The sequence below is a fragment of the Scyliorhinus canicula genome, chromosome 10, assembly GCF_902713615.1.
Source record: "Scyliorhinus canicula chromosome 10, sScyCan1.1, whole genome shotgun sequence".
In the NCBI taxonomy this organism is placed as follows: domain Eukaryota; kingdom Metazoa; phylum Chordata; class Chondrichthyes; order Carcharhiniformes; family Scyliorhinidae; genus Scyliorhinus; species Scyliorhinus canicula.
Window position 1 is genome coordinate 41,742,221 of NC_052155.1, and position 15,780 is coordinate 41,758,000.

Consider the following 15,780-nt stretch of genomic DNA (forward strand, 5'->3'; position numbering starts at 1 on the left):
CCCCGAAGTGCGGAGGGTTACGCACCTTTGGGGTGGTCCGACGCCAGAGTGGTTCACTCCACTCTGTCCCACTGGGCCCCCCCCTGTCCTGCCAGGTACCTGATGTGGGGTTGCCAGCACTGGCACCTCTCTATTTGATCAGCACAAAAATAGTTAGAATAAGTTACCTGAAAGACTGAGTGTTTTCAGCCTGAATTCCATTCCATATAGAATGACCAAACATAGATTAGCATCCAGTTTGCGTGCATCATCTGGGTAACGTTCAAAATCTCTCGAATTCTTCCCCGGTCGAATTTCTTTAATTTCCCGAATGTCGACTATATGAAAAGAAAGGAAGAAATTTCAGGTTATTCCATGGATTAAAGCAATAATATTAACAATATTGTACATGTATGATCTTCCTGTCAACATTTTTCATTTTGAATTTCCATGACCAAACTTATTCCATATAAATATTCTATATTTATAAGGTGGCACGGTGGTACCATAGTTAGCGCTGCTGCCTCACAGCACCAGGGACCAGAGTTTGATTCTGACCTTGAGTTACTATGTGGAGTTTGCATATTCTCCTCATGCCTGCACGGGTTTCCTCCGGGTGCTCCAGTTTCCTCCCAAGGTCCAAAGATGTGCAAGTTAGGTGGATTGGCCATAATAAATTGCTCTTTAGTCTCCAAACAATGTTAGGTGGGGTGACGGGGATAGAGTTAGTTGGCGTATTCTTTCGGAGGGTCAATGCAGAGCCGATGGATTGAATGGCTGCCTTCTGCACTGTAGAGATTCTATGATTGTGTAAAATTTCTAAGACTTTAATTATACTCCCCTCCCCACAAAGCCTAATTGTTAGTAGCTGAATGTGGCAGGTTTACATTGATAAGTTTCATTATAACTGCGGACCTAGGACTTAACGGGAATATAAAAATATAAAAACATAATTACTGACTTTATAATGTGGACTGAATTAGGTTGCATACTTAGTCCAATGGCCCTCTTGCCCACTAACCCACTTCACTTGAAGGCTATATTTAGTTCAGTGCCTGTGTGCAATGCCACAAGAGATCAGCCAATAATATATTTAAAAATCTTACCAGTGTGTGTACTTGCTGTCTACAAAACCTTAGTTCAGTGCCCGTGTGCAATGCCACAAGAGATCAGCCAATAATATATTTAAAAATCTTAACCAGTGTGGGTACTTGCTGTCTACAAAACCTTATTTTCTGTTGGTGTGTTTTGGAGTTTTTGTCAACTTCCATCCATTATATGTACGAATAAATTTAAACTTGCCACACAATAATAATTTCTTTCTGTGAATGATTGCACTGTAATGATGCAGTTGTCCACTCCCCAGCACTTCACCCTTTAGCCACTAACTCATTCCACATCTCTTCTTCCAAAATTGCAATATCTTTTTAATTTTGGGCTATAAGGAATATAAAATTGATATGTTTGCTAAAACTTAATAGATACATAATATGAACCCAGTTCAATTATTTCTCCAGTTTTGGTACCACTTCATGTTCCCGTCTGGACCTGGAAAAATGTATTAATTTTCCTTCCAATTTCCACCCCTCTGTCACCTTCACATGGTCCATCTGCGACATTTCACTTCCCTTCCTTGATCTCCCTCACCATTGTCCCTCCCTCCCACCATCCTACCCCACTTGGGCCATCTGTTCCCTGTTCCTAGTAGTCCTTTAACAGGCTGCTAATCTTTGTTCTGCCATTCTGATCTCTTAATGTGCCATTATCAACATCTTTCTTAGCCTTGATGTGGAGATGCCAGCGTTGGACTGGGGTGGGCACATTATGAAGTCTTACAACACCAGGTTAAAGTCCAACAGGTTTGTTTCAAATCACTAGCTTTCGGAGCACTGCTCCTTCCTCAGGTGAATGAAGAGGTAGGTTCCAGAAACATATATATAGACAAAGTCAAAGATGCAAGACAATGCTTAGAATGCAAGCATTTGCAGGTAATTAAGTCTTTACAGATCCAGAGATAGGGGTAACCCCAGGTTAAAGAGGTGTGAATTGTCTCAAGCCAGGACAGTTGGTAGGATTTTGCAAGCCCAGGCTAGATGGTGGAGCATGAATGTAATGCCACATGAATCCCAGGTCCTGGTTGAGGCCATATTCATGTATGCGTAACTTGGCTATAAGTTTCTGCTCGGCGATTTTGCGTTGTCACTCATACTGAAGTGGAGAACGCTTACCCGGAGATCAGAGGCTGAATGCCCTTGACTGCTGAAGTGTTCCTCAACTGGAAGGGAACATTCCTGCCTGGTGATTGTCGTGCGATATCCGTTCATCCGTTGTCGCAGCGTCTGCATGGTCTCGCCAATGTACCACGCTTCGGGACATCCTTTCCTGCAGCGTATGAGGTAGACAATGTTGGCCTAGTCGCACAAGCATGTACCACGTACCTGGAGGGCGGTGTTCTCACGTGTAATGGTGATACCCATGTCGATGATCTGGCACGTCTTGCAGAGATTGCTATGGCATGGTTGTATGGTGTCGTGGTCGCTGTTCTGAAGGCTGGGTAGTTTGTTTGAGGTTGTGCGGTTGTTTGCCTTGATCGCCCCATTTACATTTTCTTTGTCTTTCTGTCCATGACATCTTTGTCAATCTCCACTTATCGCTGACCCTCTATCCAGCCCCACTGTTCCACGCCCCCTCCATCACAACAGTATAAATCTGATTCTATTTCCAGTTTTCTCTTAGTTTGACAAAGGGTCATCCAGACTCGAAATGTTCGCCCTCTTTTCTCTCCACAGATGTCATCAGAGCTGCTGAGATTGTCCAGTATTTTCCATTTTTTTTTTCAGATTCCAGCATCCCCAGTAATTTACTTTAATTAATTATTTCTCCTGTTCACCTGAATAAGGCCTTTTTCATTACTGTAAATTGCTCAAATGGCTTTTTCCATCCATTATTTTTTCTCAGTAACTGAAATTTCTAATATCCAGAAACCTTAAGTTAAACAAAATTGAATAGTATGCACCGTTTAGATAGGATAGATGTAGAGAAAATGTTTTCACCTGTAGAAGAATCCAAAACTGGGGGCCATAAATACAAGGGGCATCATCCAATGGGTTTGTCGCGCCCAACTCAGTGATGTGATGATGCCATTACATCTCTCGAGAGGCCTCTCTGACCTGATTTCACGAGATGTCACAATCTAGATCTTGCCCTCACTGGGAAAGATCCAGATTTGCGTATCTAAGTGAGTCATTAGGCTTATTTAAATGTGCCAACACCCAATTCTCCCGAGGCCTGGGAACGAAAACCCGTGCCTGGGAGATATCGCGATGGCGCTTTTTAGCACTGGTCCACGCAAACAAGGACCAAGGCGTATTAGTGTGAATTTTCCACTTCACATACAAGCCATTCATTAAGCCCAATCAAAGTAATTTGACAGACAATCCGCAGGCAACCCATCAGTCTGGCTTAATTCAAACCTTTATTTCTACAGGAATGTTTTAATCCATTGCACCATAGGGTCTGAAACCAAAACAGATGACCCTTGGACTCAAAACGTTAGCTCTCTTCTCTCCCTACAGATGCTGCCAGACCTGCTGTGATTTTCCAGCATTTTCTTTATTGGTTTCAGATTCCAGAATCCGCAATAATTTGCTTTTATTTTTTGTACCATAGGGTCTAGTCCATTTTTGAAAAATCTCTATTATGAGGGCTCCTCGTGGCAAAATAATCCTTAGATTGATGCAAATCCACCCACGGAAAATATTAAAATCAGGCTTAGAAGGAGTTAAATGAAATTTTAAGCTGCTCTCAAAAGCTCCAGCCATTCAGTGCCTCTTGCTTACATTTGCAAATGGTTCTCACTTGAGCTGCGTTCTTCATCTGCCAGACAATGGCAGCATTCCATGTTACTTTTTCCTGCCAATTTTTCCCTTTTCCCTCCTCCCCTGAAAGTACTGACTGTTTCCTCAAGCAGGATTCCACAGGCACTGTCAACCATTGGCACCTCACACATGCTGAACAGGGAGTAGCAAGAGAGTACTTGCTATAGGGGGCATTACACATGAGTTCGATCCTATTCTACTTCAAATTACTTACTTTCCAATGGGTTGTGGTAACGAGCAGCAAAACCTAGATTCTTAGCCATAATCTGTGATAATTTCATTGCCAGTAATCAGTTTAGGCTGGATACTGAACAAGTAGCATTCTTGGTCGGTATGTCTCAGAGCAATTAGGCTGTGCACCTTTCAGGTAATTCTTGCATTGTTTAATCAAATACCATCATTTGACCACTTTTGGGTCAATTTGAAATGGTCAAATGGTGTGAGAAGAAAGGCTTAAAAGCAAAGAGATAAATGGTTTGCTTTACATAGGATGTTATGTAGCCTCAGAACACCCCAAGTCGCGTGCTAGCCACTTAAATATTTTTGAAGTCAGCCACTAATGCAATGTAGGACGCAGCTCAAGTGAGAACCAATGTGTGGGAGCCAATTTCCACACAGCATGATCTGAAAGACAGCAATGAAATAAATGACTAAATAGTTGTTCCAAGTGATGTTGATTAAGGGATGTTGATTAAGGGAGTAGATTCATAGAATTTACAGTGCAGGAGCCTATTCAGCCCATCGAGTCTGCACCAGCCTTTGGAAAGAACACTCTCCCTACTCAAGCCCGCACCTCCACCCTATCCCTGTAACCCAGTAACACCACTTATTTTTAAAATAAATTTAGAGTACCCAATTCATTATTTTTTTCCAATTAAGGGGCAATTTATTGTGGCTAATCCACCTAGCCTGCACATCTTTGTGTTGTGGGGGCAAAACCCAAGCAAACACGGGGAGAATGTGCAAACTCCACACAGACAGTGACCCAGAGCCGGGATCGAACCTGGGACCTCAGCGCCGTGAGGCAGCAGTGCTGTCCACTCGCCACCGTGCTGCCCCCCCCCCCCACCCCAGTAACCCCACTTAACCTTTTTGGACACTAAGGCCAATCCACTTAACCTGCCCATCTTTGGACTGTGGGAGGAAAGCCACACAGACACGGGGAGAACGTGCAGACTCAGTACAGACAGTGCGTATTGACCCATGTTAAGTTTGAAAGTGACATTTGCCAATCGTAAACAAATATCCTAAACCTCAAAAGAAAGCCAATTCATTAGATATGAGCATTGAACTGGCTAATGTTAATGCGGCAAATAAACTAAAAGTTATTGGGGGGTAAATGAACAGTGAGAAACATTTAAAGAAACAATTCAAAATGTTCAACAGAAATACTTTCCATTGACAAAGAAAGCTCAGCAAGAAATACTTATCTGTGGCTCACTCAACAAGTCAAAGAGAGAATTAGATTAAAATATGTGGCTCACAATGTTTTAAAAGACAGTAACAAGTCTGAGGATTGGGAATGTTTTACAAATCAGCAGAGGGTGATCAAAAAGTTGATAAAAGGGGGACAGACTAGAATATGAGAGTAAACTAGCCAGAAATATAAAAACAGGTTGCAAAAGATTTTATTAAAAAATTCTAAGTAAGAGAGTAGCTAAAGTAAACATTGGTCCTTTAGAAGCAAAGACAGGCAAAATTATCACGGGAAACAATGAAGTGGCAGAAGCATTGAACAAGTAGAAGACACAAGTTCCATACCAGAAATTGATGATAGCCTAGAACTAAATATGATGAGGAAATAAAGTACTGGAAAAACATAAGGGACTAATATCTGACAAAGCACTTGGATCTGTTGGCCTAAACCTAGGGTTCTGAAACATATACCTTCAGAGATACAGGTTATGATTTTCCAAAATTCCTTACATTCAGGAATGGTCCCATTAAATCAGAAGTTGGCAAATGTTACACCGCTGTTCAAGAAAGGAGGGAGAGAGAAAAAAAACTACAGGCCAGTTAGCCCAACATCAGAAAATGCTGGAATCTATTATTCAGCAAATCCTGACAAAGCACGTGGAAAAGCATTGTATGATTAGAACAAGTCAACATGGGGCAGCACGGTGGCGCAGTGGTTAGCATTGATGCCTACGGCGCTGAGGACCCGGGTTCGAATCCCGGCCCTGGGTCACTGTCCGTGTGGAGTTTGCACATTCTCCCCGTGTCTGCGTGGGTTTCGCCCCCACAACCCAAAAGATGTGCAGTTTAGGTGGATTGGCTACGCTAAATTGCCCCTTAATTGGAAAAAAAAATAAAAAATTGGGTACTCTAAATTTATTAAAAAAAAAAAAGAACAAGTCAACATGGTTTTACAGTCAGAGGCCGGCAATGCCATGAAGGATGCAGTGACTGCTGTCGGTATGATACTCAGTTAAGGCCTAATATCATTGCTGGATCCTTGCAAGCAGACATGTCAGGACAAATACCAGCGGAGGTGGGATGAGGCACTTAATTGGGTATTAATTGTCCAGTTAAGACCCTCAATTGACAGCGGGCCAAGAAGGTATTCCAAAGTGATGCGACCATCAATTTATTCAGAGACACGAGTTGAAGTAAACTGTGGCTTTAATCGGCTTACAACTGAGCCTGCCTGCAACTATGCTGAACTGAGGGCGGACTCGCAGGACCGCAGCACTTATACTAGGTGGAGGCAGGATGGTGGCAGGGACCCAGCTGCTATCCTCTCTCCTAATTAAGGGCGCGATTCTCTGCTGCCCATGACGGGTCGGAGAATAGCGGGAGGGCCTTCCCGACAATTTTCACGGCCTCCCGCTATTCTCCCCCCCCCCATCCGGCTGCCCCCCGACACGAATCGCTGCACGCCGTTTTTTACGGCGAACAGCGATTCTCCGCAGGCCGATGGGCCGAATACCGCGGAGTTTACGGCCACGATCACACCTGCTTTCAGCGTTCGTGAAAACGGCCACAAAGTGCCCGTCCCGGACAACCATGGCACCGATTGGCACGGCCACACCACGGCCATGCCAAGGGTGGCATGGGCCTGCGATCGGTGGGCACCGATCGCGGGCAGCGGGTCCGGTACCCGTGCACTATTTGTTCTTCCGCCGCCCCGCAGGATCAGTCCGCGGGGCGGCTGAGGGGCATGACGGTCCGCATATGCGCGGGTTTGACACGTCTGCGTGATGACGTCATCCGCGCATGCGCGGGTTGGAGCCGTCCAACCCGCGCATGCGCGGCTGATGTCATCGTGCGTGTCAGCCGGCATGACGCTTGGTGCGTGGACTTAGCGACGGTCACTAAGCCCACGATGCCGTGCTTCACGGGGCCACGCTGCTAGCCCCGCCCGGGGGGGAGAATCGGGTCCCTGGAGGGGGCGCGGAGGCTGCCGTGAAACACGGTCAGTTTCACGGCAGCCTTTACGACTCGCCGCATTTGTGGAGAATCGCGCCCTAAGTTCCCCACTCGTCACCGAATGTAACACAGGGGAGGGCACAAGATTCCTCCCAATAACCCCATTATCATTGCGTCATCTGACGAACATGACAACGGAAGAAAAACAAGATGGACTGTGGCCTTTTATCAGTGAGTAATTTCTATGTTCATACGTTCAGAAGCGAAAGAAAGCAAGTTGATGGAATAAAGAAAAAGCTTATTGCATCGGAATTACTCTTGGCAATCTTTAATGCCATTTCTCTCCTTGGTGGTCTCACAAGGCAAGCCAAATAAAAGTAAACAGATCAATGTAATGTACATTAAAACTAACAAACGCATTGAAGTCTATAGTAAAAGCCACTGCTGGTTCACTTGCTCATGGCAGTAATTTCCAGGCTAGCGTCAAATATAAAACATGGGATTAAACACCTTTAAACACAAACATCTGTCTTTCTGTAATTATTTGTTTTGGAGACAGAGGAATTTATACATACTGCAACCTATGGGAGGCACGTTGAATATCTGTGCCCAGTTAGGGGATGTTATTGAGTTGCTGAGTGTAGTATCTGAGTCCCCGATTCGTTACACGCCTCATCTTGCAATTTAGGGGCCCTGCTTTGGTAGCAAGCAAAGTGGAAAGCACTTCCAGGAGGTCACTCCTCATCTGTTGCCAGTCTAGTTGCCAAGACAACCCTGGAGTGCTGTCAGGGAACTGTTGACATCATCTACACCAAGCTGCCAATTTTTGCAACAGTCTCAAAAAGGGTGTCACAGGGTTTGCTTTCTGAATCAGTCTTTAACCTGATTCTCTCCCTCCCTGCATGCTCAGCCTCCACTCAGATTATGGGCTGGATTCTCCGGTCCCCCGGCTGCATGTTCCTCGACGGCGCACTATTCGTTCACGACGGGATTCTACACTACTGTCAATGGGATTTTCCATTGTAGCCACCCCACGCCACCAGGAAACCTGCTGGTGGGGGTCCTCTTCCAACGGGAAAAGTGAATTGCAACCACCAGACAATTTCGGCTTATGTCTCCTGAGGTTGCATGATCTAGATTTGATATTTCAAGAGGGTTGGAACGCACATGGTTGAAATTTAGGTTTGAATTATATACATTTCTTGTCAGACCTCATTTAGGGTACAGTGTTCAATCTGGGTGCAGCACCACACAAGAGATGTGTTGGACGAGGAGAGAATACAGCACTGCTTCACCAGAGTTATACCAAGACTAAAATGACTAAATTATGATAACAGGTTGCAGACTAGTTTTGCAATCAGTTGAGTATAGGCAGTGTGCAGTGGATGCCGGGACATTGAGTAAATTTAAGGAGAGATTAGAACATAGAACATAGAACGATACAGCGCAGTACAGGCCCTTCGGCCCTCGATGTTGCACCGACATGGAAAAAAAAACTAAAGGCCATCTAACCTACACTATGCCCTTATCATCCATATGCTTATCCAATAAACTTTTAAATGCCCTCAATGTTGGCGAGTTCACTACTGTCTGCCTTTGACCAGCGATCAGCCATCCGTCCGGTAACATGGACAACGTCCGCCCTCCCCCGCCGCTCCGCATTGCCGGCAACCTCGGTGCCAGCTGGAAGATCTTTGAGCAGAGGTTTCAGCTGTATCATGAAGCCACCGACCTCAAAGCCGCATCGGATGCCAGAAAGATTGCCCTCTTCCTCTCTACAGCCGGGGACCACGCTATCCACATTTTCAACTCCCTAGCCTTTGCTGAAGGTGAGGACAAGTCCAAGTTCAAAACAGTCCTGCTGAAGTTCGACAGCCACTGTGACATCGAAGTCAACGAGAGCTTTAAACGCTTCGTGTTCCAGCAGATGCTTCAGGGTAAGGATGAACCTTTTCAGTCCTTCTTAACCCATCTCCGTATCCTCGCGCAATCCTGTAACTACGGCTCATCTTCCGACTCCATGATCCGCGACCAGATCGTTTTCGGGGTCCACTCCAACCCCCTTCGCCAGCAGCTCCTTAAAGTGAAGCAGCTCACCCTCGCCATCGAGACCTGCGTCCTACATGAGCACGCTACTAACCGGTACTCCCATATCAAGGCGGCAGAGACGGCGCGGCAAGGCCCCCACGATGCGGAGCGGGTGCAGGCCGTAAAACAGCTCCAGGGTCTGAGTCTGGTTGAGGGCAGCCATTTTGCACGCTTTTCCCAGGCTCCTGCGCATGCGCGCAATGACCGAGGGGACGGCGAGGCTGAGGACCAAACTGCGCAGGTGCGCACATCGTTTGACCGCAACCACGCATGCGCGGTGGCGCACGGAGCATCCTGACATCGGCGCCATGATGTGCAACTGTGGCTCCTCCCACTTAAAGCGGCAATGTCCCGCAAAACCTCGACACTGTCTGCAGTGTGGCAAGCTTGGACACTATGCAGCCCTGTGCAGATCTGCTCAACTGCCCACCACACATCGATCCCAGCAGCTGTGCAGGAACGTCCGGTCAGTGCAGCAACCCGTTGCAGACTCCGCCTCCGGCATGGTTCCAGATCCCGACACTGAGGATCTCACATCCCCATTCCGGGTGGACATCATCACCAAGCATACGATACTTTCCTCAAAAAAGGCCAAGCCCCTCCCAGTGATGAGCATTGATCCGGACGACGAGTGGTGTGCCACCCTTATGGTCAACAAATCTCGCATACGCTTCAGGCTGGACACCAGCGCTTCAGCTAACCTCATTTCGCAGTCTGACCTGGATAACATCCACATCAAACCGAACATCCTTCCATCGGCCAGCCAGCTCCTCGACTACAATGGCAATGCCATTGCTGCCAGTGGCTCATGCCAGCTTGTGGTATCGCACCGTTCTTTAACAGCCACCCTGCGTTTCGAAATTGTAGGGTCCAACAAAGCTTCCTTGCTCGGTGCTCAGGCCTGCAAGATCCTGAAACGCGTACAGCGGGTTCACTCTATGTCGCTAAACGATATGACGCCACGTCTACAACGCATCCTCCTCAAACTCAGACGCTATGATTTCGATCTGGTCTACACCCCGGGCAAGGAGCTCATTGTGGCCGATGCACTCTCTCGCTCCATCACCACGCCGTGCGAGTAGTTGGGCTTCATCTGCCAGATCGATGCCCATGTTGAGTTCTTAACTTGGTCAGGTTAGCGTCAGGTCTCCAGTCAACTCAGCATAGTGTCAACCCACAGTTAAAGCATGTTTAATAGTTAAGAGTTAATAAAATAGAGTTGCATTTCTCCAAGTGTTGGAAGCTTGTCTCTCTCACTGCTGTGGTAAACGCAGTCCTCGCAGACCCAGCATACCCAACACATCAGAAGTGTTATAGAGAACGGGCAGGAAAGTGGAGTTGAGGCCCAGAGGAGATCAGCCATGATCGTATTGAATGGCGGAGCAGGCTCAAGGGGCCTACTTCTGCTCCCACTTCTTACATTCTTATTATGGAACGATCAGTTTGGTATCTTTTAGATGATTAAAGAAGAATAGAGTAGATAGAAACTATTTCCTCTGGTGAAGAAGGCTGCAGTACAAAGAGGCACAAAATTAAAATTAATGATTGGCCATGAATTGGATATACATATCAGAAAAGGATTGATGGGCTAAGCCATTTTTCTTTTGTACAAAATAAGTTTGAGGGGTGACTAATTGAGGTCTTTAAAATTATGGAAGTTTTTGAAAGAGAGGATACAGAGATAATGTTTCCTTTTGCCATAAAGAACATAACTGGAGGCCATCAATAGGAACAGGAGTAGGCCATTCATCCCCTCGAGCCTGTCTCGCCATTCAATGAGATCATTGTGGCGTAATTCTATATACCGGCCTTTGGCCCAGATCCATTAATATCTTTGCTTTACAAAAATCTATCTATCTCAAATTTAAAATTAATAACTGATCCAGCTTCAACTGCTGTTTGTGGAAGCGAATTCCAAACCTCTACCACCATCTGAGTGAAGAAATGCTTCCTAACATCTCTCCTGAACGGTCTAGCCCTAATTTGAGATTATGCACCTAGTTTTGGAATCTCCAACTGGTGGAAATAGTTTATCTTTATCGACCCGGTCTTTCCCTGTTAATATCTTGAATACTTCGATCAGATCACCCATTAACTTTCTAAACTCCAGCGAAAACAGTTGTAAATTGAGTAATCTCACCTCATAGCTCCAGGTATCATTCTTGTAAACCTACCTTGCGCTCCTTCCAAGGCCGAAATATCCTTCCTAAGGTGTGGTGCCCAGAACTACTCTCAGTACTTCAAGTGGGGTCTAACCAAGGTTTTGTATAGCTGCAGCATAACCCCTGTGACTTTATACTCCAATCCTCTAGATGTAAAGGCTAATAATCTTTATTGTCACAAGTAGGCTTACGTTAACACTGCAATGAAGTTACCGTGAAAAGCCCCTAGTCGCCACATTCCAGTGCCTGTTCGAGTACACGGAGGGAGAATTCCAAATTATCTAACAGCATGGCTTTCGGGATTTGTGGGAGAAAAGCTGAGCATCGCAGACATGAGGAGAACGCGCAGACTCCGCACAGACAGTGACCCAAGCCGGGAATCAAACCTGTGACCCTGGTGCTATGAAAAAACAATGCTAACCACTGTGATACCATTCCATTAGGCTCTTTGATTATTTTCTGCATTTGTTCCTGCCATTTTAAGGATCTATGCATCTGAATCCCAAGTCTCTTCCACTGTACCTAACCTCTTTCCATTTAGAAACTACTCTGCTTGATCCTTTTTTGGTCCAAAATGGATAACTTCATGCTTGCTTAAATTGAATTCCATCTGCTACCATTTTGCCCATTCATGTAGTCTGTCAATATTGCCTTGAAATATTATGCTATCATCTAGACTGTCGATAATGCCACCTAACATTATATAATCAGCACATCTGGATAATTGACTTTCAATGCCATCATTCAAGTCATTAGTTGATACAGTGAATAATTAAGGCCTCAACACAGATCCCTGCGGTACACTCATAGTCACCTCCTGCCAATTAGAATAATTACCATTATCTCTGTCACCTGGCACTCAACCAGTTCCCTAACCATGTCAATAATTCGCCCTCAACTCCGTTTGCTTCCACCTTAGTTAACAGTCTCTTACATGGAACTTTATCAAATGCCTTCAGGAGGCCCATTTAAAAAACCGTCCATTACCTTCGTCAACTCTTCAATAAATTCAATAAGGTTGGTCAGGCATGACCCTCCCTTCACAAATCCGTGCTGGCTCTCCCTGATCAAGGTGTTCAGTTAATCCTATCCTTATTATAGACTCCAGCAATTTCCCCACAACAGGATTTAATATAAGAAAGACACTAAGAAATACAATCGGGAATTCAGAAGGATCTTCTTTACCCAAACTGTGGTGAGAATGTAGAATTCACCACCACAGGGAGTGGTTGAAAAAAATAGTATAGATACATTTAATGGAAAACTGAACACAGGGAAACTAGACAAGTATATGAAGAGGTAAGTAAAAGATGGTTATGATGGTAGATTTGGATGAGGAAACATGGGAGGAGTCTTGAATGGAACATAAATACCGACATGGACTGAGTGACTTGTTTCTTTGCTGTATATCATAAGGACATAGGAAATAGGAACTGGAGTAGGCCATTTGGCTCATTGAGCCTGCTCTACCATTCAAATAGTTAATGGCTGATCATCTATCTACCTCTAATGCCATTGTTCCCATTATCCCCATATCCCTTGATGTCTAGCCTGTATGTAATCTAAGGTTTCTGAACTTTATCTTCTAGTTTCAGTCAATTATTTTGAGAGGGGGCCTGGTAGTTGTGATTAAAATGATGAAGTTCTGCTTTAGCTCCCAAAATGGAGTAGGTTTAATGGGCTGAAGGCCAGATCTCTGTAAACATGTTCTTTCTAACCCCTCCATCAGATGCTGCCAGAGATAAATGTAAAGAAGGCAAATGAAAGTCTGAAGATCTGCACAAACTCTATCAAGTCATAGATTTCCCATAAATTAATACACAGCCCCAGTTCATGAAGCATTGGTTAACATTTAAACTTCTGTGTACGTGGGGCACAGTTCTAGGTGAAAATTATTTCTGCAAAAATTTTCCACAGGCTGGAAAAGCAATGAATGTACCCACAGTAACTAGTGCATTCCTTAATATTCTCTGTTTGATGAACATTGCTTTTTTAGTGGATGTCAGTGCAGTTTTAACCCCTGCTTTTGTCAACAAAGCCTCCTGCATTAGCAGAAGGAAATAGATTTTCTAAAGTCTTTCAGTGGCAGTGCAGTTTTGTGACCTTGGATACATTACAGATGGACTTTATACTTGGAACTACCTAAGTCTATTGTATTAACAGCAGCTGTACCTTGATAAACTGCACAAACACAGCCTGTCTGTAAACCTTTGTAACTCTGCAGCCCCTAAGCTTATTCACTTGAAATATAAAGGACATAAAATACTTCAACCAAAGGGGATATTTTAGACAATGGAGGGAGGGCTTAATCCAGGTGCATTAGTTGAATTTACAATGTTGATTTGGGTAGAAAGCCAACTGACCTGATGGCTCTGTGAGTTCCATAAGTATGTGGTTCCCTGGTTTGTGCTGAGTTATCTGACCTTAACAGAGATGCAGATACATAAAGAAACATATTAGAAACTGCTTGGAATTCTAGCATACCTGATCCAGGTACCCTCACTAAATGTAGTCGGTCATATTTGCAAGCAGCATGTAATATAGTTGTGCCATAGAGATAGTAGTCTGTCAACTGATGCTAATTGGAGTTTGGGAGAAGCCAAATTATTTCAAGTTTGAGTGAGCCACCAGAATAATGACACCCAAGAATCCGTCTGGTAAGCAAACATAGTCAACAATTTTAAATCCAACCTGTTAACTCTAAATTTAGATGCAATTTTCCAATATCTCTTGGGGAGGCGATGTGGCATTGTCGCTGGAATAGTAACCCAGAGACCCAAGATAATGATCTCGGGATACGGGTTTAAATTTAAACTCAATAGAATATCTGGAATTAAAACTCTAATGATGACCATGAAGCCATTGTCGATTGTCGTAATGTCCCTTTAGGGAAAGGAAATCTGCCGTCCTTACCCGGTCTGGCCTACGTGTGACTCCAAACCCACAGCAATGTAATTGACTCTTAACTGCCCCCTCAAGGGCAATAAGGGAAGGGCAATAAATCCTGGCATAGCTTGCGATGCCCACGTCCCATGAACAAATAAAAACAATTATAATTCACTAAATATTAATATCCTTGTGTAATAACTAATGTATATTTAATTTCAATACATTGTTATCAAGGGAGAAACTAAATTACAGAGATCACATGGGTCTGGGGTTAGGGCGATGCAATGGCACTCTACAGTTGTTTTTAAGGTATCAAAGCTCTTGCTGCTCAAGTGGAACGGGGCACTTGATGGATGCTGAAATGCATTCTAGAAACTTTGCAATGAGGTTTAGGATGGGAAGCAGTCTATTCTTACTTCTTCAGCTGTCCAACCTTTGCTACTGTGTGGATATACTGCTTTGGACAGCCTACCAGGGTGCTGAATCTCATTATCAACCATTTCAAGGGTGGGCAATATTTCATTTTCAGGTAAGAATGTTAATAATTTTCCTTGGTTAGAGGGCGCAAAATTAGCTCTGATTCTCCTCCATTGATCCATGCCTGAATTGATTTGAACAATGGGCGAGAGTAGCAATAAAATGTTACTCCCCATGAGAGAATAGCTTGCTCACTGTTACACTTGCACATTGTGGTGTCATCAGGGGCTGTGTGCTGGAAGGGTGCTACTTTTTTCAGACTACTCTCCAGTTTCTTGACAAAATTCCCCCCTGCCAAGATGGCCACTGAAGTCACCATGGCAGACTGAGGAAAAATCCTGTTAAGAATCTGTACAGTCAGAATCAACTGTGTAGCCTTACCAGATAGTTCTGGGCAGAGCACTGGGGTCTGTTTGAGGTGGAAGGCAACCTGGGGAAGGTGCCTTACTATGTGTTTGTGGCTGATCTTGAACATATGAAAACCCAGATTTGGACTGAACTTTGGCTTGTATGGGACCCAACTCTGGTAATCTGACCTTCTTCACCTGTGGTTTGACCTTGTCTCTGCCTTGCCAGAGGACTGTCACTGTTACGTACTATGTTGACTTTTCCCTGGGAAATGGTTTTGCTGTCTAGGTTCAGATAGGGATGGCGTGTAAAGCTAGGCTCAAAGAAGACCTAGATGTTCGTTTCCTATCTTTTTCTGTTTTGCTGAATATCTGAATACTTTTAAATAAATGTTCCCTTTTCTTGTATTTGGACAACTGTGTGAGCTATTGAACTGAGTGAACCCCATTCTGCCACTCGCAGCCCCTTCTGACAACATAATATGAAGTAGTGGGATTCAGCTTGATGGCTTCTTGTCAGCCAGTTTAGACTGTTATGGGCCAAGGTTTAGAGAACCCCAGTATCATGGAGTTCACCTGATCCACAACTTT

At 44.6% G+C, this 15,780-nt stretch overlaps 1 protein-coding gene across 2 annotated transcripts in view; it reads right to left on the bottom strand.

Annotated features, from left to right (window-relative positions):
• LOC119972316 (1-phosphatidylinositol 4,5-bisphosphate phosphodiesterase gamma-1-like) overlaps window positions 1-15,780 on the bottom strand; it is a 296,119-nt gene that overhangs the window by 177,030 nt on the left and 103,309 nt on the right. For both annotated transcript variants that reach the window (XM_038808825.1, XM_038808824.1), the window contains exon 2: window positions 168-317. In XM_038808825.1, the coding sequence (XP_038664753.1) occupies window positions 168-317 (150 nt within the window). The remainder of the gene's footprint in view (window positions 1-167; window positions 318-15,780) is intronic.